Source organism: Zingiber officinale, chromosome 1A (genome assembly GCF_018446385.1).
Source record: "Zingiber officinale cultivar Zhangliang chromosome 1A, Zo_v1.1, whole genome shotgun sequence".
NCBI lineage: Eukaryota > Viridiplantae > Streptophyta > Magnoliopsida > Zingiberales > Zingiberaceae > Zingiber > Zingiber officinale.
Genome location: NC_055987.1, coordinates 50,427,887 through 50,455,603, shown reverse-complemented (window position 1 = coordinate 50,455,603; position 27,717 = coordinate 50,427,887). Strand labels below are relative to the sequence as shown.

At 37.1% G+C, this 27,717-nt stretch overlaps 1 protein-coding gene across 2 annotated transcripts; it reads right to left on the bottom strand.

Annotated features, from left to right (window-relative positions):
* LOC122024820 (phosphoglycerate mutase-like protein 1) lies at positions 1 to 27,717 on the bottom strand. 2 transcript variants are annotated; one of them, XM_042583538.1, is made up of 11 exons: positions 27,527 to 27,717; positions 23,933 to 23,986; positions 22,660 to 22,718; positions 22,224 to 22,331; positions 21,136 to 21,215; positions 18,347 to 18,509; positions 17,636 to 17,710; positions 17,442 to 17,530; positions 16,579 to 16,698; positions 515 to 559; positions 1 to 449 (listed from the first exon to the last, which is right to left on the bottom strand). In XM_042583538.1, exons 1-11 carry the CDS (start codon positions 27,705 to 27,707, stop codon positions 335 to 337), a joined length of 1,089 nt encoding a protein of 362 aa, XP_042439472.1. In that variant the 5' UTR covers positions 27,708 to 27,717; the 3' UTR covers positions 1 to 334. The 2 variants fall into 2 exon arrangements, with proteins under 2 accessions (XP_042439472.1, XP_042439479.1); XM_042583545.1 differs by lacking the exon at positions 23,933 to 23,986.

Sequence of the window (27,717 nt, the reverse complement as noted above, 5' to 3'; positions counted from 1 at the left end):
TGAAGTTTTTCAAAAATTATTCGTCGTGCATCTCAAGAAACAAAACATGCATCAAAGTAGACACATGTTTCACCTGACAAAACATAAGCTTATGATAGAGACATCTGTAATTTCACCTAGGACGTGATATAAACTTGTTGGATTTAATCAAAATAATAAGATACAATTTCCTTAAATGTAGTATATGCCTATAGCTAATTAATTAAGTGACCAGAGAAAAGAATGCACCGGCATTCCTCCTGAGCAAACAATAAATTTGTCCAAAAACTCTTGAATCCTTGCATTTATGTAGCTGATTGATTCATGGGCATACCATAACCTACACTCGACCATGTTAATTTAGAAACGTTTTCTCTGTGTGCTTCTCATCGGCAACATCACTCGGCAGGTCAAGACCATGCGGTATCTTGCCAGGATAATTGCAACTAGATGTTTCAGAACCAAGCAAGCTACGAAACAAATAATGCAGTGTCAGGTGTTCGCTCGAAATCAATTGGCTAAAGAAAACTCTTACCTTCTATCCACTAAAACCATGGAGCGCAGTTCACAGTTAGCAAAGCTGTAGAACAGGAAATGAAATAGATCAGTATCTTGGTCAGGCCCAGCAAAACGGTGAGATGAATGCAAAGCAGATCAAATCATATGTTTAATACACAAAGTAGATCGTATCTTGTTTCCTTCCTATGTTTAGCCACCTAGGCATTAAATAAAAGACGATCAAAATCTATTGACATCAACCCATCATGTATTAGTCAAATAAACTTATTCAGGTGATTGGCAATATAGTTTCCCAAAATGAATATCCACTAAGCATCCCTAGCCTTGCATATAAACAGGCTTGAGATAACTTTTCAATTACAGTGCATCATGTTACAATTAGAAACCTCGTAAAGAAATCATCCGTCACTAAAAAGAAACTATTTCTGGATTGTGAAGAATTAGTTTAGGGTTGAGGAGACGTTAAATATGACAGAATGAAAAATATTCGGCTTTTCATCATGATCACAGAGCTTGCAAGTTGTCAGAACTGAATCAAGAAACAACAATAGTAGAACACAAAATGCTTTAGGATTAAAAATTACAAACAGCACAACAACGACGACGAAGTCTTATTCCGCTAAGTGGGGTCGGCTATATTGATCCTTCTAAGTCATTGGACTTTATCCCTTACTATATCATCATATACCCTTAAATAAATTTTATCTCGTATTCTATATAAGACATTTCTCTCAATTCCACCGTCATTTTGCAAAAATAATAATAAATACTTAAAGCTCTCAATTCTAGACAACTCATCGTCTCCTATCTTAACAATTATCTCATTATCTCATTACATCTAATATTGCTAAACTTAAATTCCATATATTCAGTTTTTACTCTAATAAACCTAAAACTTTTAACTTTTAGTATTTTCCGCCAAAATTCTAGTTTAACACTTACCTTTTCACATGTTTCATCTACCAAAATAATATCACCTACAAACAATATGTACCCCGATATTATCTCTGAAATAAGTTCGTCCATGATTAGTGTAAAAAAATAAGGACTAGAGCTAATCCTTAATGTAACTCTATCTGATGTGGTGATAAAGAGGGGCCCCACCAATGGGTCAAAGTAGAAGAAAGCAGCCGACATGGAGGTCAAAATCAGAACAGTCAAAGGCCCAGGCCCATGATGCAAACCAATTAAGCTGAGTGGTGGTATCGTCTGTTCGGTCGTGCATGACCATCCGATTGGCCCAAAGCGCATCCGAACAGCCGCTCATTGAAAGCCCGCAACTAAGGTTAATAGACAAGCAGCAACTCCCCCTGACCGCTGCCCCTGAGTGGGAGGCATGTCCGATTGGACAAAGCGCAGCCCTCCGACAACAATACAGCCGAACGAAAAGTAGGACAATAGATCTGCTCATTACGTCTGGACTGGGACTACCCGTCCGAGCAACTGCCGATCGATCACGTGTGGACCCACTAACTATCTTATCGTATCCTTTTGGGAGTTTGTCCCGCTGACAACAGAACATGTCCACAGGCAAATCGTATTTTAGAAGCTTCCAGGATGGCTGCTTAAGGAATAGTGTCAGGGGCACTTTTTGACTTATCTTTTTCTAGGACGCCTAAGAAAATGTGTCTATGCTTTGAGACACGTGCACAAACACTATAGTGATACACTATAAAAGAGGTTCTAATCTACAAGCGGAGGTATGCACAACTTTGTTTTCTACACGCTTTAGCTACAGTTCTCTATTTTTTTTCTACCCGACGGAAACTTGAGCATCAGAGGGCCAACACCGGGAAACCCTTCCCAACCCGGCATTGACACTCTTGTGTTGCAGGACTACGTGGAGTCTTCGTTTTGTCAACCTTCAAGCCACATCTCAAGCTTGCCATCTTCTCCATTTTAGGGTAGGATTATATTTGGCGTAGTATGTGGGAATCTACCTATAGCCAAAACTCGAAGATAGAGGACGCTGGACGACTCACCATGGTAACGCTATCGCAAGAAGACTTGGAAATGATGATACAAACGCGAGCTGCAAAGATGTTGGAGCAACAACAGACAGTGAACGATCGCTGAGCGAATGACCTCGCGGTGTCAGCGACAATCATGCCGACTAATCAAAGAGGCTAAGCGGAAAACCTCGTCGCTCGCAAGCCAAACAATAAGTCGACTGGCACATATGGAGATGCATCGAATACACCGATCTCTTATCACCGAGCATTGTTCCGCACCCCATCAAAGAAATAAGGCTGAGCGGATAGGACACAAGGATCCTCATCGGAAGACGCAGATAGGACACCTATGGAGAAATCTTGGACGACCAGCACCGCGACATTACACGTCATTGACAATCGGAGAATACACGGGGATGACCGACCCCGAGGACCATCTAATCAAATTCGACAACATGGCCACGCTCCACCAGTACACCGATAGTCAAATGCCGAGTATTCCTCACCACGCTCTCTGGATCAACGCAGAGGTGGTTCAGGCGATTACCGATCGAATCCATATGCAGTTTCAAAAACTTCCGAACGACGTTCCTACAACACTTCGTAAGCAGCCACCGCCATCAAGAGACAAATGTCAATCTGTTTGCAGACAAGCAAGGGCCCAAGGAAGCATTGCGGGTCTATATTAAGAGGTTTAACCAAATGGCTATAGAAGTCCCATTAGCCACTTCGGAAATACTTGTAAGCTCATTCTCCCAAGCACTTTTAGTGGATGAATTCTTCCGCTCACTCATTCGGAAGCCCCCGAAGGACTTCGATCATCTGCTTGGGCGGGCTACCGAATATATTAAGATCGAGGAAGTCCAGGCAGCTCAGAGGAAGGAAGTGATCCCTGAGCCAGCAGTTGTCCCGGAGAGCCGAGCGGCTCGTACTCACCAACCACCGAATGGGCCACGAGCGGGAGTAGCACAACCACAGTCAAAGCCCGTACACATGCGGTCCAACATATGGAAGCCAAGCGGACAAGGTTCACTGAAGGTCGACCATAGACGTCGCTCTTCTGTTCTTATCATCGGGTAGTAACACACAACACCAGCGATTGCTACAATCTCAAACCGAAGCCCAGTTGAGCGGCTTCACTAAGATCCCGACGTCGATCCCCCTCTCCTGATCGACATCATCACCACCGATCCGAAGGGCGGCATGAAGATAGAAGGCTGGCAACCAAACCGTACCAACAACCGTCTCAACAGAGAGACTATGATGGGCCCGCCAGGGCATCAACTGAGCAGTCACGTTCGTCAGCTCGAGAAGAGAACCGTGACAACCCCACTTGGGACCATATAGGTATGATCGAAGGAGGCCCAACTGACAGTGACTCCAACCGACCCTGGAAGTCACACGCCTGACGTCTGAAAATCCACGCTGTCGGATGCAGCAAAGTAGCAGAAGGATCAGAGATCAGTTTCGGTCCTCCAGACTTAGAGGGAGTGGAAGTCTCTCACAATAGCGTCGTAATCATCAAAGCGGTAATTGCTAATTACAATATTCACCGCACATTTATAGATACAGGTAGCTCGGTAAATATTATTTTCAAGAAAGCGTTCGATCAACTGCAAATCGAACAGAACGAGTTGTAGCCTATACAAATCGATCAGAAAGCATTCACTAGCAACGAAGTATTGTCGATCAGGCAGGCTCGGCTGGCCATAACCCTCAAGGAAGAGTCGTTCAAGAGGACAAGAATGACGAACTTCATCGTAGTGGATGCTTCGTCCGCCTACATCATACTAGGCCGATCGGCGCTGAATGAATTCTGAACGGTTGTCTCCACATTTTGTCAAAAGATCAAGTTCCCCGTGGAGAACTCGATCAGTGAAGTAAAAGGCGATCAACTGGCCGCTCAGCGATGCTAGTCGAGATGGTAAAAATCGAGTCGCGAGCCGCTCGAAAGGCCCAACGGCTAGAGGTAAATGCAATTCTAGAAGAGCCACCTGCGCTGGTCTACGAAGAAAAGGAGGAGGTATAAGTTCATCATATCCGATCGGAGGCTACTACTTTCATAGCGGTTGATCTGAGCACAGAGAAGAAGGCAAAGTTGGTTGCTTGTATGAGGCAAAACCATGATGTATTAGCATGAGCGACCCATGAGCTCTCGGGTATCTTGTCGAAAATCGCGCAACACAAATTGCACCTTCGATCGGACGTCAAGCCGATAAAACAGTAGAAAAAAGATCTTAGCGCCGAGCAAAATCAGATCATCCGATTGGAGGTTGACAAGTTATTGGAAGTCAACCACATACACGAGGTGCAGTTCCCGAGCTGGCTAGCTAATGTGATGCTAGTCTCCAAGCTGGGCAATAAATGATGGCTCTGCATCGACTTTCGAAATCTGAACAAAGCTTGCCCGAAGGACTACTACCACTGTCGCGCATTGATCAGATGGTGGACACCACGGCAGGTTACGAGCTGATCTGCATGCTGGATGCATACCTGGGTTACCACCAGGCCCCGTTCACCAAAGAGGATCAGGAGAAAGTCAATTTTATTACAGTCGATGGGACCTTCTGTTACAATATAAGTCGTTTGGACTGAAGAACACCAGAGCCACCTACCAAAGGCTGATGAATAAGGTGTTCCGAAGATAGATTGATCGGAACATAGAGGTATATGTCGACAACATTCTGATAAAATCCCTCCGAACCACTGATCTCTGTGCAGATATCAAGGAAACCTACCGAACGCTGAGGTACATAATCAAGCTTAAAACAAACAAGTGCCTGTTCGAAGCCAAGAGCGGGTGCTTCCTAGGTTACATCACGACCGAGCGAAGGATCGAAGCAAATCCAAGCAAAGTAAAGGAGCTCCAAGACATGCCCCCGCCCCGCAGCTTAAAGGAGGCTCGGCTAACCAGACGGATCACAGCACTCTCAAGGTTCATATCCAAGTCATCCGATCAGAGCCATCCTTTCTTCAAGGTGCTGCGTCGAGCCACGAAATTTCAATGGGACGCTGAATGCGACAAGGCGTCGGAAGAGCTCAAGAGTTACTTAACCTCCTTACCTATACTGGCAAAGCTCATCGTTGGTGAGCCGCTCTGGATGTATTTGTCATCCATAGAGAGAACGGTCAGCTCGACTTTGGTACAACAGAACGGCGCTGAACAATAGCCGGTGTACTTTTTGAGCCATATATTGAAAGATGTTGAGTGTCAATACAAGTATTAAAAGAAATATATGACGACTCGAATATGACTTGAGATAAAATGACATTAAAGTTGAAAATAATAACTAAGAATGTACTTAATGAGTCAAAGGGACGTGTACCACCGTATAAAGAATCTTGGTGGTAAAATTAAAAGTACAAAAGAAAGTGAAGGAAAAAAGAACCACCTATAAGTTATTATACACTTATAAATATAGAAAAAAAAATTTTAAAAAAATATGCAATAGTCAAGAAAGAGACCGTGCTGAGTGATATCCACAACTAGATACAAAAGAAGGGGAAAAGGTATTTTATAGAATAACTAAAATCAAAGAAAGATTTTATTTAAATAAGATGCATTAAAGATGAATGCAATACAATGCTAGTAAAGGATGAGAAAATAAAAGAGCAATAGAATAACCATTTTCCTTAAATTTTTAATGAAGGTTTAAGTAACCAACTTAACTTAGATAATTTAAATAGGTCAAAAGAGTATAGAAATTTAAATTTGTATTTGATTCTGTCTGAAAACTGAAAAATGGTGCGTTGGACACGATGACTTGGTTATTGACTGAGAGAATACTTTTTATGCCACAAGGAGGCTTCCTTTCAATCTTGCGCACACGAAGACGAGCAAACAAAACCTCAACGCCCAGAAACTAAGAAGGAGTCCCTAGCGAAGGCCCTCCGACGCCCAAATCAGTACAATTCCAGACAGGTGAATGAAGTACAGTAGAGAATATGTGTGCGAGAGTAAGCTTCAGATGTTCAGAGAACGTACCTTACCAATGGAGTGGACCCCATTTATATATCACCTCTCATAACCTCCGCAATCATGAGATGCCGCAGTATGTCAGAGGTTGTTAGGTAAAGGAAAATGTACAACCTAGGTAATGTGCAATAATTGTCCGAGGAATCTTCCATTTATCCATATGTATATCTCTTTTGTCATTTATAGCTTATGTCATTGCTGAGGCCGTTGAACGAATATGCTGTTATAAGTGGTCGGCTGATGAGAGACATAATAATCCTTGAAGAAGGTTCCAGTAGAATATCTGACAGGTTTTTAGGATTCTCTGCTCATGTTGTCAGCTGAGTATATCCCAGCCGGCCCATAAGGTCGACCGTCTTTATGTCAGTCCTCACATTAAGCTGCTCAGTTATGTTCTGCATAATATTAGTGATTTGTTCGAAAAATAATATAATGCATTGGGCATGCTGGAAATCCGTTTGGGAATCAATATAAAGCTAAGTGCCTTAGGCCTGGCTTGCTTTTTATCTGACCAGGCATACATAGAGAGATTTATGAGAATTGGGAAGGTCAACCCTCATTCTGCCCTAGACCTATGGCTGGTCGATTATGAGGCGGGTCGGATATTTCAGCCGACCTATAAGGTCGGTCGTCTTTAAATCCGGTCGGGCAAGCTATCTTTTCAATTCAAGAGTAAAGCACTAAACCATTTATGTTCGACCAGCTTAAAGGTTAGTCGGCCCTCTCCCGAACGGTCTGTAATCCGGTCGAGCTGGACCTAAGAGCCTTAACGTTGGGCGAACAACCAAGTCAGATGGGGAATACTCTCTTCCCTTGACCACGTCATCTTGACTTTGACTGCCACGTCATCTTCTGAGTTGACAAGTACTCAACCCAAAGTACTGTTAGTAAGTACCATAATTAGGTGAGAAAGGAAATAAGAACGCAACCTCCGAGCAGCTAAGACCAGTCCATATGCTAATTTCTCGAGTGTGGCGTAATGATACTCGGTTCATTTTAATAAATGACTTAAAAAATATACAAGTTGTTGATCTTTTTCCTCCTGCCTCACCGATCCGACTATATGCTCATTGGCTGACAAATACACTCACAGAGGTTCGCCCGCCACTAGCTTAGCAAGTATAGGTAAGGCAGACAAATAATTTTTTAACTCCACAAAGCTTTGTCGTAGTCAGCATCCCACTAGAATCTGGAATTTAGTCGCTAAGCGGAGGATCTTGAAAAAAAGCAAGCTTCAATCGATCGATGGAGAGATAAAGCAAGACAGATCCGGCCAGTCAATCTTTGCGCCTCCTTCAAATTGTGCGGGGGAGCCATGTCTAGGAGGGCTTGTAATTTGCTCGGCTTGACTTCTATCCCTCATTCGATCACAATGTATCCCAAGAGTCACCCGCTTTTTGCTCCGAACAAATATTTACTGGAGTTGAGCTTCAGTCTGTATCGCCTTAAAGTCTAGCAAGTTTTTTCCACATCCGTGCACAGGTCGGTCACCTCGAGGGACTTAATAAGGATGTCGTCCACATAAATCTCCATATTTCGCTCAATCTGCTTTCGAAATATTTTGTTCATAAACCGTTGGTAAGTAACACCTACATTCTTTAGTCCGAACGGTATAACATTATAGTAGTAAGTGCCTTAAGCGGTCATAAAACTAACCTTCTCCTAGTCGTCTTTGGTGAGCGGTACTTGATGATATCCCTGATAGGCGTCCAACATGCAAATTAGCTCACAACCATAAGTTGAATCTACTACCCGATCAATTCTCGGCAAGGGGTAGCAATCCTTGGGGTATGCTTTCTTGAGGTCCTTTAAAGTTGATGCAGACCCTCCATTTGTTTCCCAACTTATACAACAGGATCATGTTGGCTAATCAGCTCGAAAACTGCACCTCTTGGATGTAGTTGGCCTCCAATTGCTTGTCTACTTCTGCGCGGATAATCTTATTTTGATCCGCCCCGAAATCTCTCTTTCGCTGCTTGACTGGCCTGGCTTCAGGGAAGACATGGAGTACATGCTTCATGACCATGGGAGAGATGTTTGTGATCTCCTTGGTTCCCAAGTAAAAACATCATTGTTATGTGTTAAACACGTAACAAGCTCTTCTTGAAGTTCCGGAGGTAAGTCGACAGCTACTTGGGTAGTGGCTTCCGGCCTGCTTGGTCGAATTTGAACCTCCTCCTTCTGTTCATAGACCAAGATAGGTGGTGCTTCCCAGATGGCGTTGACTTCCATCCCTTGCATCTTCCGAGCGGAGTTAGCTTCAGTTTTGATTATATCATTATAGCATTTGCGTGCTACTAGTTAATCACCTTTAACTTCTCCAACCTGATCATCTAACGGAAATTTTATTTTCTGGAAGAAAGTTGAGACGACTGTCCGGAATTCATTTAGGGTCGATCGACCCAAAATAACATTGTATGCGGAGGGTGCGTCTACAACTATAAAAGTTGATTAACGCGTCCTCATCAAGGGCTCCTCCCCTAATGATATAGCGAGCTTGATCTGGCCGAGCGGCTAAACTTCATTACTCGTGAACCTATAAAGAGGTGTCGATATGGGTTGGAGGTCGCTCGGCTCAATCTGCAATGGCTCAAATGCTTGCTAGAAGATGATGTTGACCAAGCCGCCCATGTCAACAAAAGTCCGGTAGATATTGTGATGGGCTACAACAGCCTTGATTATCAATGCATCATCATGAGGCACCTTGACCCCTTCTAAATCTTTAGGCTCCCGATTTTAGGCCCAACCGCCTATGCTATACTGCAACCGACCGCGTGGATCTCCAATCGACGGACGTGTGATTTTCTCGCTCGGTTGAAATCTCCATCGGTTGGACCCCGACTATCATACCGATATCGCCTCGGGCAGCGTTATTGTGGTTCTCATTTTACCGTGTTGGGAGCTCTTGTTGGACTAGGGCGGGAGCCTGTGCTCGGTCTGTTGGAGGTTGGAGTGTCCTTTGGCGTCGCTCGGCCTCTCGTCGGTCTCTTCTGAGCGAGCCGTTCGGCCGTTGATAAGGGTGACGGTTGGGCAACGGGGTACGCCGGCGAAATCTTTGATTGTCGTTAGCGATTTACCAAATTATAACAATCCTGAGTGTTATGAGTGGCTAACCGGTGGTATGTGCACCACTGTCGCAAGGCTCCCCGAGGGGGCTCGAGATATCTTTCCCGCTCGACCTCCATATGCTGGCCTAGGGCCGTGGTTCTTGATGATGAAGCTGAGGACCCTCCGGGTCTTTTGTGTGGAGGAGTGGGTAACGCACGCCGCTCGGGCATTGGAGTCACAGCCAGTGTAGTGACCTCCTTCCTCTGGGCGAACTGCGCCTCCTCGACATTAATAAACTCAATCGCCCGATCGAGTAGACGGTCAAAGTTTCTTGAAGGTCTTCTAATTAAGGAGCGAAAGAAATCATTATCGATGAGACCTTGGGAGAAGGCACTTACCAAAATTTCGGTGGTGGCTGTAGGGATATCTATGGTCACTTGATTAAATTTTTAGATGTAGGCTCGGAGTGCCTCCTTGACCCCTGTTTGAGGGAAAAGAGACTCAGTGGGGCCTTCTGGTAACGACGACGGCTAGCGAAATGATGAAGGAAAACTTTACGGCAATCTTTAAAATTAAAGATGAATTCAGCTGACAATCGCTTGAACCATCTTTGTGCTGAGCCGGCGAGTGTGGTGAGGAACACCCGGCACTTTGCACCGTCCGTATATTGATGCAAGAGGGCAGCATTCTCAAATTGAGGAAGTGATCCTCAGGGTCAGTTGACCTCGAGCATTCCCCTATAATCAGAGATTGATAATGTTTTGGCTGCTTGTATTCTAGCACCCTCTGAGAGAACGGGGTGCTAATATGCTCGGGAGAGCTGCAAGTTACTGGGGCTTTTCCCTTGCGTCCTTCTCGAGCAGGTGCTTCTCCGGAGGATTCTTGGTGTAGTCCTTCTTGGCCCATGTGCTCGAGCGGCATACGGAAGAGCGCTCGATGTCGCGGATTAATGAGTGAGACGTAGGAGGCAAATGGACCAGGCCTTCCTCCCTAGCTCCTCTTTCCCTCTGATGCGCTGTTATCGATGCGACAGGATAGGGTGGCGGCAGAGTACTACTTGTTGCTGCTACAATAGTTTTTGTGCTCAAGCGTTAATCAGCATTTCCAAATCCTCTTGAGTCAATGTGACAGTGGTGAGTCGTCCAGCCTCTTCCATCTCTAAGCTTTAGATTAAGACAAAGAAATTCTCAGCGCCAAATATAATCCTGTTTGAACATCTGAAGCTTTCTTTCACACACACGTACTCTATTGTTCTTCATTCACCCGTCCAGAATTGTACTAACTTGAGCGTCGGAGAGCCTTCGCTAGGGACTCCCCCTGATTTCTAGGTGCTGACATTTTGTTTGCTCATCTCCGTGTGCACAGGATCGAAAGGAAGCCTCCCTGTGGCGTAAAAAGTCTTCTCTCAATCAATAACTAAGCCACCATACCCAGCGCGACATCTCTTACACGAACAGTATCATAGAATTCAAACTTTAGAAGTAAAATATATTTTAAATGGGATGTAAAATGGAAAAGTAATTGGACCAGATGATATTCCAATAGAGGTATGAAAGTGTCCGGAAAAATAAGGTATTGATTGGCTTATGAAGTTATTAACTTCATATTAAAAATAAAAAAAAAATATTTGATCAATGAAGGGTAAATATCATAGTTGTCAAAAGCACGAGACATACAAAAGTGCTTAGGTGGGCTAAAAGCACAAAACGAAGTGCACGCTTTATGAAAAAAAAATGTAATAAATAAAAAGACTATTATATCAATTAAAAGTCTTTGAAAATATCTTTAACAATCCAAATAACTATAAATAAAATATTCTTTGATAATAGTGGTAGATTATTCAAAAAATTAAAAATAAATTAAAAGTCTTTAAAAATGTGATAGATGAAATATCAAATATCAAAATAATTATCTTCATCTTTATTGTCCAAATCTACGTCATCAATTCCATCACTTGATTTGTATCCATCACGATCTTCTTTAGTTTCATCATCAAGATTAATCTCTTCTTCATCTAAGCTAAAGATTGCTTTCTTTTACTGGAGCAGATGATGATACTCCTTTTAAAGAAGATGCATTTCGAAATTGAAAGTCATACGCATTTTCACCAACCCCAGATACTCGTGCTACATCACTCTAAATCTTCACCTTCATAGACAGAATCTTATCATTATCTTTATCACTATCATCCAATTTTCCCAACAAGCATTCATTACTATCATCTATCTCTAAGAAAGCAATAGGATCAATCTTATTTCGCATGTCATATCTTCGTCTCAAATCTCTGTTGTATTTGATATACACTAAATCATTAATCGTTGTTGAGATAACCTATTTTTTTCTTAAAATGTATCTATGAAAAAATTAAAAAGTAAAAAAGTCCATAATATAAATTTTAATATGTATTAAAAAAACTCCAACTTATTAAAAAACACTCCAATTACACTCACAACCTGAAGAAGAGCATGTGAAGTTCAAAATCTTCATTGCAATGTTTTTAATTCAGGTATTGACGCACCATAAGAAAACCACCAATCAACTTAAAACACAAAAACATATAAGTTAATTTTATTATCATCCAATATTGATATTGCATAATATATTATGTATGGATACACCAGGTGATTTTGAAGTTCTTAGTCTGATAAACCATTGGCAAACCAAAAAGTCCTATTTTCTTGTATTTTTTCAATTGACTTGTGATCTTATACAGTAAATCCACAACCCTCACCAATCCAGATATGCACTTGTACAAATCCTCCATCACTTTTGTATCATTTTCTATGTCAGGATTTGAGTAGAAACACTCTGGATTCAAGAAATATCCGGTTGCGTGCAAAAGTTGATGGAATTGAACGTTCCATCTTTTGTCAATGAATTCAAAACGCTACGATATTTCTCTTTATTATTGTTAAATGACGCAGTGATAGCTTCTTTGGTTTTGTCCATTAACTCATAAATATAATCCATAGGAGATCTTTTTTCACCGTCTAACAACCGCAATACTTTCACCAATGGGCCGCCAACTTTTAATGCAAAAATTGACTATTTGTCATTTTTCATATGTAAACATTTTTCTCAGATTTGCTTGTTGTACGTAAAATCTCTTTAAAGTAAAAAAAATAAAAAAATAGTTGCGAAATATGTCTTTGCGGTTCTTACCATGTCTCTTGGTCCAGTAAACTCTCTCGTCATGCTCAATACTTGTGGTCTATTGTAAATATAATCATTCACAATCAACGTCCATTCATGCAATTTTCTGAAATGATAAATTTTAAATATATCCACTAGTAACAAATCTAAATAATGAACAGGAGTCCTGTTGAGTACAAGTGTAGAAATCGATTTTACAAGAGACAACCTAAAAAAATAAAGTAAATTTAGTAAAAAATTGAAAATATGATCTAATTCGTAATTGAAAGTAATATAAATTTAAAATATTATCTGCACTGACATTGCAGCTTGCATTATCTGTTATAATCTAAATCACATTCTTTTCTCTAATGCGGTATATAAATTTAGAAAGTAACTCAAACATCTTATCAGCTGTGTGAGAATAGCCTGAAGCACCAACTGATTCAACAAATACGCTTCCTTTAGGACCATTTGTCAAAAAATTTATAAGAGTTCTACCCTTTTTATCCGTCCACCCATCTACCATGATTGTGCACCTAAATTTAACATGACCTTCATGGGATTTGAGAAGTGAGTTTGTATTTTCCAACTCCTTCAAATACTTAACCCTCACTTCATGATATGATGAAGGCTTAATCCCCGATCAAAATTATCCAATAGCTTCAATACAAGACTCAAAAGAATCATATTTAACAACATTGAAAGAAATTCCGACATTATACATCCATCTAGCAAATTTCTCAATTGCAATATCTCTTAACTTCTTTTTATTTTTTGCACATCTTTGTTTGACAATTTCATTAACATCTTTCATAAAAGAAAGATTAATAGGCCCAGTTTATTTACACTTTTTAACTTAACCATAGGATGGATGCATGGATCAAATATTGGTCATTTCACTTTCACTTTAGTTAAAGATCATCTTCATGTTCTTCCAAATCTTATAAATCATCAACATCATCATAATGAGGATATCATCCATTTAATTCTTTAAATTACTCCTTTTTTTTTGCATGAACTCTCTGATTTATTTTTTAACTTACTCGAGACATTTCGGACAAGCTTTCACATTTTTATTACCCCCAACTAAATGTAATTTATGTTGATAAATTCCATCATTTGTTATTTTTTACTATAACAAGTATAACTGACAATATTTGGATTTTTAGGATTCGAACATGTGGCATAATTCTAAACAATATCCTTTCGAGTTAATAAATTGTTGTATTTGACATGGTTAAAACTTAAGACCACTGAAATAAAAAATAATCAATCAATAAAAAAATATAAAATAATAAAATAAATTATAATATAAATTTGATTTATATAAATTAATAAAATTTATTAGATTTTTTTAATTTTAAATATATTTTTATATATTTTATTGAGATAATTTAATTTAGATTTATGAAAGTCTATTCAAACTATCCCCATTTAAAGTGAGAGCTCATTGACTTAATTAAATCCGCTACCTAAATTTTTTCCGATTGTCACGGCAATAACCTGTTGCCATCGTGACGCCCGCGACCTCCGAGACATCGAAAAAATGCAAAAGAATACAAAAATTAACAAAAAATAAGATTCTTACCCGGCAAACGCCTTCAACGGTAAGAGGTAGACCAATCAACATAATATGATCAGAAGGTTTCTGCCTTTAAACTAAAAATTTAAAAAAAAACAGTTTTTGCACTTTGTGCAAAAATGAACGCTTATGCTTTTGCTCGAAGCGCATTGAAGCGCATGCTTCAGAGATTTCATACACTTTCAAGGTCTTTGAAGTGCAAGACTTGCGCCTCGTTGCACTTCACTCACTTTTAACAATTATTGTAAGTACTCTAATTCTCTTATCTAAAAGCAAAAAAGACATACAAAATTATGCAAATTGTAGGGATATTACCTAATAAGTAGACACGTTGATTGAAAATCAATTTAAATTTATGCTTGGAAAGTCGATATTAGAAGCTATATATATCTTATGCAACTATTTGAAAAGTATCGGGATCAAAACAAGACTTACGCATGACATGTATCGATCTAGAAAAAACTTATAATAGAATTCAAGAAAATTTATGGAGAATTCTCGAAAAGAAAAGTATTAACAGTATATTGAAATAATTAAGGATATGTACAAACTCCATGTGGATTAACTAAAGTGTTTCCCATAGATATTATGTTACATTAAAAATCAGTTATAAATCTTTATATTTTTACGCTCATTATAGATGAACTCATTTTAGTAGATGAGATATATGATGAAGTAAATGCTAAACTTGAATCTCGACAGAAAACACTTGCATTGAAAGGTTTTAAGTTTAGTAGATAGAATAAAGAATTTAAGTATTAAGACAATTGTTAAAATAAGAAATGACGAGTTGTTATGGAGGGATTATGAGATATATCTTACATAGATTCAAACAAAATGGTTAAAATAGAAGAGAGCGTCGAATATTTTTTTTGATCGTAAAGTACCTCTAAAACATAAAAGAAAGTTCTATAAAACGGTAATTAAATCTACTATATGATATGAAGTTGAATGTTGTACTATAACTCGAACACATAATCAAAAGATGAGAGTCGTAGAGATAAGGATATTAAAGTGGATATGCGGACATATGAGGATTAAGAAATAAGAAGAGAAAAAATCAGAATTACACCTATTGAGAGAAAACTTCGATAGACACGTTTAAGATGGGATAAACATGCATTTAAACAATCAATACATGATGTACAAATATGCACATTAAACAAGAAATAAGAAAACTAAAGAAGACTTAGCAATGGTAAAATAAGATAAAATTTATTTAAATATAAATAATAATATAATATGGGATAGAGCTCAATGTTGTACAATGATCCATATAGCTAACTTCACCTAATAGGATAAAGTTTGATTGTTAATGGTGGTGGTGGTGGTGTACATGTAGGAAAAAAATTTTCCTTCTCAAGGTTGGGTTGGTTGTGCAAGTTGGGTGATCTTAGCTTTGACCGAGTGGATCAGCCCCGCCTAACAACTAACTTGATGGGCTTACCAATCAACTTGGCAAAATCTGCCCAAATCAATTAGCGTGCATGAACAAACAAAGAGGGTATACTAATAGAAATGGATTATGAATGGATGAAGAAAATGACTTTTCTCCACAATAAATTATTTTCCTCAAAAAAAAAATATCTACTACTAAAAAGACTTTTTCCTTGATAGTAATTTTCCATTGCACCAAATACAAAAATATTAAAAGAAAAAATAGTTTATTGTTGGTGGACAATGTATTCTGGAAAAAACTTTTTTCCAGAAATTATTGTCCGTGGTTTAGATATATTATTAAAATATGTTGGAAAATATTTTTCAACATTTAGTGCTATTTAGTGCACATGTAGAAAAATATTTTTCATTTCTCAAGTTCAAGTTGGTGACACAGGTTGGTTGAACTGATAGATTTGATCCCGCCAAGTCCATTGGCCACTCGACCCAACCACATCAACCAACATACCTGATCAGTTGTCTAACTCTGCTCGAATCAATCTGCTTTCATGAATAAGGATGAGAGAGATTTATTAGTAGAGTGAATGACTTATGAATGGATGGAGAAAATAAACTTCTACTCTATTCCAAAGGAAATTTTTTTCCTCAAAAAATGTGTATTACTAAAGGAAAATTTATCATTAATCATGATATCTATTGCACCAACCACTGAACAATCCAGAAAATATTTTTCTAAAAAATATTTACTAATAAACTGACCCTTAGTAAATTTTGTTTTTCTTTCTAGTCACATTACTATTATAGTTCAGTTGTTCATGGATTTATAGTATTTTCAAGTCTCCCTAGATCTAAAGTTCTGTGTTTTGTATTTGGTACAAATTTTGTCTAATTAGTTCTCTCAAACTATAAATTGAAGATGCATAATTAATGCACGAGAATAATGATTAGAACACAATGAAAGAGAACAACCTATTAGTAATAGAACTTACTGTTTACTAATTTCCTCCTTCACAATAGAATGACAGTCACCACCAAATGCTTGTAAAGTATGAAACAAGAATCCACTATGGCTAACAATAGCAATTTCCTTCTCTTTACGTGTCCATAACCTGTAAAATAAACCAAGATACCATGGAATGAATACTTTGTGCTAGAATGAATTTTTGTCCAAACAAGTTCTAGAGATGGCTACCTAAAAATCTTCCGCAAGTTAAGCTCAAGTAAATTGGAAAACCCATAGGAGGATGATTAGAAAATTCCAAAGCAACAAAAAGAACCCTTTTAGTGCACAACACCTTAAATCTTCAATGTTACTAACAAAAGTGGCTAAAGAAAAGGAATATCTAATTGTTCACAGACTAAAACCATCTCCATGGGTGATTATATGGAACATGAAAGCTGATATTTATGATGCAAGACAAATGGTTATCTATCACTATTTAAGCAGTTTGTTTTCCTCCTTTTCTTCCCATAACACCTGAGAGAACATTACCAATAGGATGTTTAACTCAGTATGAAATAACTAAATCAGGATTAAAAAATAAGTTTACAGATCAAGAATCAATTGAACAAGAATTCTATCTAAAACAAGATAAACAATTCAATACTTATGGATAAACTAGCCCTGCTATAGAAATGGGAGATAATTGAAATCTTAAGGGAACTTGCCTATTTGCAAAATTGCAATCATATGACTAATGAGGAAAATAGGAACAACCAAAATTAGTTCCATCATGATGAGAAGAAAAAGACATTAAAGGTTGGAATGACAGTTCCATGTAAACAAAGGTAAAAGGCAATTGTCTCTTAATTATTATTCCATAAGAACAATAACATTGAATTAAGAATCTACCAGTTGATAAACTTCACTCCTCTAGCTGCAACTTCTTCATTAGCTTCTCTTACATCAGCTTTCCACAATATGTCTTCATCATTTTCTACCTAAAAAGAGCCATAGTCAATTAAATGCTACAAGAAAAAAAAACTGTAATGTTGTTTCTTAAAATTGCACTAGTGAGTGAACGAAAAATTAATAGTAAAACTTGCCAAAGAAAAGTCAATTGCAGGAAAAAGTTGTTGATACTCGCTTATACTTCTTCTCTTATCACATGGGTGAACTCCCTGCAATTGGTGTAAATATACCAGATAAGAAAACCACCTAAAATAACTACAGATAGAAGCAATTATTTATAAGACAAGATTGCTTATCACTATCAATGCATAAAAGCGTTTCAGTTAACAATCTACTGCTCTGAAAATGACAAGTTCTTGCCCTTGAAGTGTCAAGATACTGAGCAGTTCATCATATATCATTGGGAAAACAAAGTGTAACTAAGCAGCTAGGTATGATCCAATTTGATGTTTCGCTGGACTTATAAATGGCAGTTGATACATACCAGTATGACATATCTTAATGCATAATCAATATTAATCATGTTGATAAATGAGACAATAGAACTAAATGTGATCATTACAATGTATCAAACAAATAAAAAACTTCGATAACCAGCAATGCTTGCATAAAGTGTGCAGGCTATTAAAGATTTAATATAACAGAAGGGTCTTCAAAAATTTAAAAAAAAAACAAGGAAGAAACATAATATATATATATATATATATATAACACACACACTTGCACGCGCGTGTGAACACTTTGTGTTACAACTGAAAGATAAGGAAAAACTGTAGGCAATAAGAATACTGATGCAAATTGAATTTTAAACCTTCAACAAATAGAAGCTGCTAAAAGAGGGATACCAGGTGTTCACGACATCGTTCAACTGCTATGAAAGGTGGACAATTCAAACTGGAAATAGCAGGTTGACCACTGTGCCCTGCATTTTCAACCATCAAAGGAGGTATGTTCACTCCATCAGTATAACTCTCACCTCCAAACACTCCAACTGCTGTTTGCATTGTCCTGTATCAGAGTGTCATTGTAATTAAAAATATATAACAGAGAAGATTGACTTGTTTCATGTGATGCATAGATCATCTTCTACTAACTAAATGTACTAAGCAAAAAGTGAATAATCCCTAATGCTGCCCTGATTATCTTAAGAAACGGATCAAGAAAAGGATGTTAAGTACAAGAGTCGAGATAATTTACTCCATTTACTTACCATAGAATTAGAGAAATGACAGATTCGAAATCTGTTTACGGATCAATTTTTCGTCCATCCGTCCTTACTTTCCTCACAAGCCAAAATAGTGTCTGCAGCAAGCCAACAGTGTCACATGAGCTCAGTGCTACAAGATCACGACCGCCGACTGGCCACGAGTTGCAGCTGTGGACTGGCCACAAACTGTGATCAGGAACGCACCACGGACCGGCCATGAACTCACAGCTAAGCTGCAGTGAGTTACTCGTCTTACTCTTTCCTCTCTTTCCTTCCCGTGAGTCTCCCTCTTTCTTCCTTTTTCTTTCCCACAGTTTATCCATTTCCCTCTTCTATCCATCCAACATGGTAAACAAACCCTAAATTCCAACCATGTTCAACTGATCCTAGCTGGGTTACAAAGATCTTGTGTACCAAAACGTATACAATATTATTTTACGAGAAAATGGAAAATATCTCATTCTTTTGGAAACCCTGTAATCTTAGTAGATCAAATAAACCGTTTAGGTCATAGCTAAAATCAAAACAAATTGTCAAATAAATGAATATTAACCAAAATAAAGCAAATAATAGTGAGGATATACAATATAACCATAAAAAATTGGTCTATGATTTTGCGGAATACGGGGGAGTGGGAAAGCAATACGTCTATGCTGGTACATGTAAGGTTGTAACAGACAACTTAAGACACAGTTTATTGTTGCCTATAAAAATATTTACTAAAGTTTAATAAATGGACTGTAGAATACATTAGAGATTATCTAAACTAGATAATTATGATATAAATTTCTCATGTCTTAATGCCAATATGCATTTAGTCTCTTCTTCTAATCATCCTTGGCTTTATATTTCTATCCCATATGTACATTCCACACACACAGAAAAAGTAATATTGAAAGAATATCCTATCCCTCGAATTAAAATATGTGGATATATCCTTTGCGGGTCAACAATCACGACCAAAAAAGTTAAGTCGAAGGCAAACTATGCATGTTTTCCCTTGCTTAGGTCCTTGCTACATTCTTGATTTCAATGAGGACCTACACAGCCAGCATAAGAGATAGGATCAACTAATCTGACAATTTGAGTGACATAAAAAAAGGTACCCAGTGCAAAACATAAGGGTATGATGATGTTCAATATTACCTGCATTACCCTAGCATACGTTTTTTTTGTGACTCAAGATTTTGCCTCCAAGATAGCAATAAAGCAACCTTAAACTTGCATCAGGAGGTTGAACTATCATGTCAAAATGGATAGAAACCATCCATGTTAGTACTGATTCATGGCATCTGATGATCCTAGACAACAAATCAAGTTAGTTATGCTTACTGAACATCCAATTCCACTGCAGAACTTTTCACTAAATTCTATGACAGCTTATCAGTTTCCTTGAATGCTAGCAGACTGATCTAATAAGTGGGCCATATTAAGCAAATTTAGCAGAAAATACACTTTTTAAAATGACAAGTCAAATACAACTGACCACAAATAATTGGGACAAAGATACTTTGATGATAATTATTATAATAGGGATAAATTACCTAGTCTAATTAGTTGGTCATTATGTTACCAAGTCTAAGTTCCTAATTTTTAGATTAGTTATCCTATAACCTGTAAATATATGAATTATATTCCTGTTTGTTGATAAACTAATACATAGAAACTTTCTAGATGGTATCAGAGCCTCCCAATACTTCCCACCTTTCACCTATATCTCATCACATCTTTCACACGTACAAGCCCTTTTTCTCTATCAACTAGAAACCCTCATCATCATATTCCTTCTGCATAACCTAGCCTAAACCACCTCTCCCATGGTGACACAATCTCCCTCCTCCCGTGGCATCATACCGAGCAAGAAACCATGTAGTGCTAGAGGCATTAAGGAGGAGCAAATTGAAGAGGAAGAGAATGGGAAGAAGTTTGTAGAAAATAGGAAAAAAGGAAAGAATCATCTTACCTTATCGTGGAAATCCTAGCCCTCACTCAATCTCTTCATAGTGCAGTCTCGAGTAGATTTCACTTGCCAATCAAAATACAAAACAATAAATTTTGCTCATGCCGATTGACATAGAATAGTATGTAAACCTTGTCTTGACCAAATACATGTTGTAACTCATTTTAGCTTTTTATATACCAAATTGGCTATGATAGATATCTATGCTTCAGTTTGAAGTGTAGTGTTAGTTTATGAACAAATTACCTTGTCATTATCTTACTCAATTTAATTACCTAGTAATTATATCACCAAGCCTGAATTTCTAGCTTTTGAATTAGTTAATTATTTTGTAATCTATATATATATATATATATATATATATAGAGAGAGAGAGAGAGAGAGAGAGAGAGAGTAAATGTCTAGGCTTGTATAATCATGACATTGCTGATAGTGATATTAATAAAAAAAAATGAATAAGAATATACCTCAATAATGGAGATGTAATGACCAATTCAATTTTCCTTGCCAAGCCACACGCTTTTACATGTTTACGAAGATTATCAACCTGTAAAGATAGTATAAGATAACTAAGAAGCAATATCAACTATGATTAAGAAGAGTGTTAAAAAAGCAGATGTAACCATGTAATAATATGATTGGAGTTTCTGGAAAAATAGCAGTAAGATATAATATCATTATCAATTATTCCTTGTGCTGATCTTCCTAATGTACTATCTCACCCATTTGTCACAATCATTATAAATCATTTTCAGTTTTTCTTGAATTTCAAACATTATTCTTTATTTTACTTTAACAGAATATTCGTTGAATATTTTTATCTTATAAAATTGTTGAGCTCACTGATTGAGAACCTTCTTTGTCATCTACAACAAATAGTTTTCAACCTAACACCATATCTGAATCTGTACCATTGTTTACATCAACAATTTAGGATAATTACCTGCAATGGACCTGAATATTGGAAGATCACACTGTTAGTTAGCAATAATAGACCTAAGAATGAAAACTACGAGCCAATATCATTATTTATAAAATCACACCTTTAACATAGGAGTGGCAATTTTTAATCATGCACCTCAACTATTGATGAATCCACATGAAATAGGTACAGATTAGGCTTTTTGGCGTCCCCTTGAGACGGTCTAGTAAGCACATGAGGTGCTGCCACCATAAGATCTGAGGTTTGAATCTCGGTATAGCCGAGGTAAATGTCTCCCTTATGCGCTAGTCAGTATTCCAAAGGCTAGTAGTCACTCATGATTTACCTACTCCGTATTTACCCTAGGACAGGTTGACGGAGGCATTGGGGCGAGCGTAATCGCTTTTTTGCCACTAGATTAGTCTTTTTGGCATTGTTGAAAATTGAAACTTCTGACACCATAAACCCTATTAGAATGTAGTCTATTACTCATACAAATGGATAACAAGCTTTTTGTTTGAGAATTTGGAACATTTAATATGAATTTGGTCCTATTTATAACCAAAAAAAAACATTTGATTTATTACAATGTTGATAGATTTTAAAAAATTCTTATAAAAACATCAATTATACCTGATTCCACCCCAATGGAGTAAGATGTGCATCAAAAAGTTCTGGAGACATGTATGCACTGAAGTCCTTCTCACCTTCCACATTATGAATACCTTGTGCATGTCTAACCTAGATATGCATATGCCAGCGTAAAGAATCACCATCAAATTGTCCACTCAATTACAAAAAGATTATTTAAGAGTAAAAATACATAAATTTATTTCCTAAGGGCTCAAGCTTCCTGGAAAATGGTTAGTGAATCACCCTTGACAAATACATTAACTAAAACTATAAACCAATTAATAAATCAAATCAGTGCACAGCAAGTGCTCGAGCTTTTATTATAAATGATTAGTCAATCAACTTTAACAAATATTTTAACTGAAAATATTAACTAAAAACATAACAATAACAAATACATTAACTAAAAATATAACAATAAATAGATAAAACAAACCAGATGCACAGTTTTACAACGCTGTAATGGATACAAGCCTGATTGAGCAACATCCATATCTGCAGATGATTTCATGATCCAGCATAAGAGTGAGCAATTTAATATAGAAAATAAATAAAAATAAAAATCATGAAGCGCCACATCCAACCTAAAAAAAACTAATGCATGGCTCAAATTAACTCAAATATGTGGAGTACTTAACAATTATTAAACATAACAAAAGAAAAAGTCTTTAATCCTTTAAGCAACTAAAATTATTTGTGAATTAGCAATAGCAAATCAAAATTCACGACGGGAACTAAATGATAGTAGTCAAAGCTGAAGTGTTACTTCATTGCTACATAAGAGACAGTCTCATAGATGGTCAGTGGCATAGCCAGTGCTGAGCTGCACTGGGCTTAATATATTGAGCCCAAATTCAAAAATTAAAATAGCCCAGCCCAGCCCAGTTGAAAACAGCCAGTTGATCATAAGCCAAGCCCAGCCTACTCACTAAATGACGTCGTTTCAATTAATGGAAAAAAGGCTTTCTTTGTTTGTCGTTCGACGCATCGAGGAGCAGCAAACCGCAGAAAGCACAGCCTCTCAGTTGGGTTCCATTTTTCAAGTCGTTCAACGTCACGAGTCCAAGGTCATCTCCTTTCCTCTCTGTTCCTTTTTCCAATTTAGCAATTGGGTTTTATTTTGAAGTCGCCGCAGCAAGTTTGGAAGCTTGCTATTGTTTTTTCTTTCAATTTACATTGTTCCCCTAGTCATTAGCCCGATTAAAGAGAAGCGTTACATTATTCCCTTATTGAAGAATTTACATTAAAGAGAAAATGTAAATAGGTAGGCGTAGGCAGACAAATTGGCATTGTCGACTGCATTTACATTTTTAATTTGCATATTTGTTCCCTTTTTAAGTCCTTTTTTTTATTTGAAGCATTTCAAGTTTAGTGGCATATTACAACTAATTTTGGATTTTTAGTTGTGAATTTATTTGAATTTTTTAAATTATCTGAAAATTATGACTCTAATATTTGAGAATGTTATGATATTATAAATTGATTTATTATTGTATTTGAGTTTGTTATAAAATGAATAATATGATTGAGTTTGTTATAATTGATTGGTAGTCGTTTTTTGTTCTTATGTTATAAATAATTATTTTGTCCTTAAGTTATAAATGGAACACCAACAACTTTCAAATAAAAAGTCAAAAACATAACTGTCATTTTTTTTAGGAAGAAAGATGATCAATCTGAATATGATAATCAATCGCAATGTGATATACCTCTTAGACCAGCTGTTGGATCCTCTACTTCTGATTTACAACCTCCTTCTATATCTAGGTCAATAAAACAAAGGAAGAATTTGATATTTCTTTTATTGAACAAGATCTAGGATTACGAAAACTGATTTGTGAATATCCTATTAATAAGCGTGACGAAATTCGAAGAGCATATATCAAAGCAAGGCCTTATCAACCCAAAAATTGGAAAGCAAAACCGTGAATTTCAATATCCTTGGTTTAAACAATTTCCTTGGCTAGAATATTCACCTTCAAAAGACAAAGCATATTGTTTTACATACTTTCTTTTTGAGAATACAAGTAATCCATTGGCTCGTTCTGCACTTGTTTCTGAAGGGTTTAATAGTTGGAAGAGAGTTAAAGATGGGAAAAAATGTGCATGTCTTATTCATGTTGGTTCATTGTCTTCATCACATAATAGATGTGTGAAATGTGTTCAAGATCTGATGAAACGAAAGCAAAATATTGACAAAGTGATGAATGCTCAATCTACAAATGAAATTGTAAAGAATAAGTTGCATTTAAAGGCAACAATTGAAGTTTTATTATGACTTGCAACTCAAGGATGTCCTTTTAGAAGCCATGATGAAAAGTTCCTTAAACCGTGGAAATTTTATTGAATTGTTGAAATTTCAAGCACATTTTGATGAAATTGCAAAAGTTGTTACATAATGCCCCACAAAATGCTAAATACACTTCTCCGCAAATTCAAAAGGAAATATTGCATATTCTTGCTAATAAAGTGAGAACAATGATACAAGATGAATTGGGAGATGCCAAGTTTTGTATTCTTGTTGATGAAGCTCAAGATGAATCTAAAAAAAAAAAGCAAATGACCATTATTTTAAGATTTATTAATAATTCTAGTTTTTTGATGGAATGTTTCTTTGAGATTTTGAGAGTTAAGGACACAACATCAGCAAGCCTTAAGAAATCAATTTATGACATCTTTGTTCAACACAATATTTAAATCCACAATATGAGAAGACAAGGGTATGATGGTGCTAGTAATATGGATGGTTAATGGAATGGGCTTCAAGCATTATTTCTTAAAGATTGTTCATAAGTCTATTATGTACATTGTTTTGCTCATCCGTTTAGAGTTAGCATTGGTTGCAGCTGCTAAGGATGTGCCTTCTATTCGGCAATTCTTTGATTATTTGACTTCCATTGTAAACTTCGTCACCTCGTCTAATAAACGTCCTAATGATTTACAATCTACTCAACAAGAAGAGATTGCATATATGTTGGTTATTGGTGAGCGTGAGTCAGGTATAGGGGCTAATCAGATTGGTACATTGCATAGACCTGGTGCTACTCGTTGGAGCTCTCATTATGATTCTATTAGGAACTTGATAGACATGTATGCAACAACTTGTAAGATCCTTGGAAATCTCAGTGAAAATGGGCCAAATTGTGCAATATGTGGGTAAACTAGTGGTTTGTGCAACATAATTATGAATTATGAATTTGTATTTATGTTGTTTTTTATAGAAAAGATCTTAGAAACCACTAACATCTTTGTCAAGATCTACAAAATAAATCACAAGACATTGTGAATGCTTTAAAATTTATGTCAACCACAAAGCCATCCTTCTAAAATTTAAAGAAGATGGTTGGAATGAATTTTTTGAGAAAGTAAAGACTTTTTGTGAACGACATAATATTGAGATGTCAAATATGAGTTGTGGTTATAAAGTTAGTCGTTATTGTCAACAACGGGATCATGTCACAGTTGAGCATCATTATTACTATGATATTTTAATGCTACAATAGATTTTCAAGTGATGGAACTAAATTGTAGATTCAATGAGTCAACAATGGAACTTCTTACTCTTTGTTCAGCTTTGGATCCTACTGATTCATTTAAAAAATTTAATGTGGGTGACATTTGCAAGCTTGCATCATAATTTTATCCTGCTGATTTCACGCAACAAGAAATTCATACTTTAAAAGCTGAATTGGAACACTATCAACTTGACATAGTTTGTGATCTTGAGTTTCAACAAATTTCTACTCTTTCTACATTCTATAGAGAAACGATTATGACTAAAAAGGTTGAGAGTTATGTTATAATTCAGAGATTGATTAGTCTTGTATTGACTCTTCCTATATCAACTGCAATGGCAGAGAGTCTTTTCAGCCATGAAATTTCTCAAAATGACACGTCGCAACAAGCTGGATGATGATTTACTTTCCAATTGCATGATTCTCTACATAGAATGACAATTTTATGAGAATATAGCTTGGAATCAGTAATAAACAAGTTTTATACTCTAAAATCTTGTCGAGCACAACTTAAGTAGATATTGAAGTATTTTGTATGAAATTTGAACTATGTAAAAGGATATTGGTATATAAATGTTATATGTTTGTTAAATGTTCATTATATATGTATGTATTATTATTTTCGTAATTTAGCCCAGGGCAATTGAAGGTTCTGGCTTTGCCATTGTAGATGGTCATACTAACAGGGAAGTCTCATGTCGACAATATATTGATATTAGGTTTCTTTCCATTTGCAAAAAGTGGCCACATTTTCAAATTTGTGCATGACAAACAAGGCTCCCAACTAAGCCCACAAGTCTTAAAGTGTTAATTACGAAGTGCATGGACGATAAAAGGCGCCTTAGCTGTGGAGAAGTTTTCCTAAACATAAGTATGGTGAAGGTTTTTATGGCTGGTCAACGACATTCAATCCTGCTTGTCTTCTACTATTAGGCACAAGTCCAGTCACTTCCCACTATCTCCGCTGCAGCATCATTGCTTTTAAGGGCATCTCCAATAGGGGATATTTGGAGAAGATATTTCTCCAATGGGGGATATCCCCCACAATGGGGGATATTTGAGAGGTGAATAGAAATCACCGACCATAACTTTATGTCCGGTGATTTCATTTTAGGTGGCATGCAAGTGGGTCCCACAAGGGGCCATGATTACTTTATTTTTTTTAGTTTTTAGTTTAGGTGGCATGCAATACTTGATGAGATATTTTATTATATAATTTGAGATATTTGTGAGTAAGATATTTAGTAAGTGGAACCCATAATATTTAGTAATATTTGATTGAGGGAATATTTGATTGTGAGATTTGGGATATTTGAGGAGTAAGATATTTGACTGATGATATGGACATGGGGACCGGAAATATTTGGGAGAAATATTTAGTGTTATTGTGGATGCTCTAATATCATCCATTCATAAACAACTTAAATTAATCTGGGATTTTTTAGAAAAGGGAAGAGGAAGAAAAAGTTAGCAATGATCCTTTCAAGCCTGAAAAGTCTCATGCTTCTTACTCTTAAAATAAGGCTAATAAGAGACAACTGCGCAGGACAGTCCTGACAAAATTGTCCTCATTATCTCAATATCCATGGAAAACACCTTACACATCGAAAAAATAGCGTCACCAAAACTTTCCTTGCCAAGCGATCACATCAATCATGTCCACGCGGCAAGGGAAACAAACTAAGGAACCGAAATCGGGCCAGTTTCATAATGAAAATGAACGGATCAAAGGGTCAATAGATTCAAGAAATAACATCAGATCCATAAACGTTACTCATATGACACTACCTGAAAGGCCGGAGGTGCAACGGACAGGGGACGAGATCCGGCGGCGAGCAGAAGGAGAGAATGAGGCAGGAGGAGGCAGGAAACGGAGACGATGGTGGTAGCGTGAGGGTTGGGTAGTGAAGAATGGGTAGACGGCGGAGGAAGAGGAGGAGACGAAGGCGAATAAGGAATCGTTCGTCATATTGAATTTT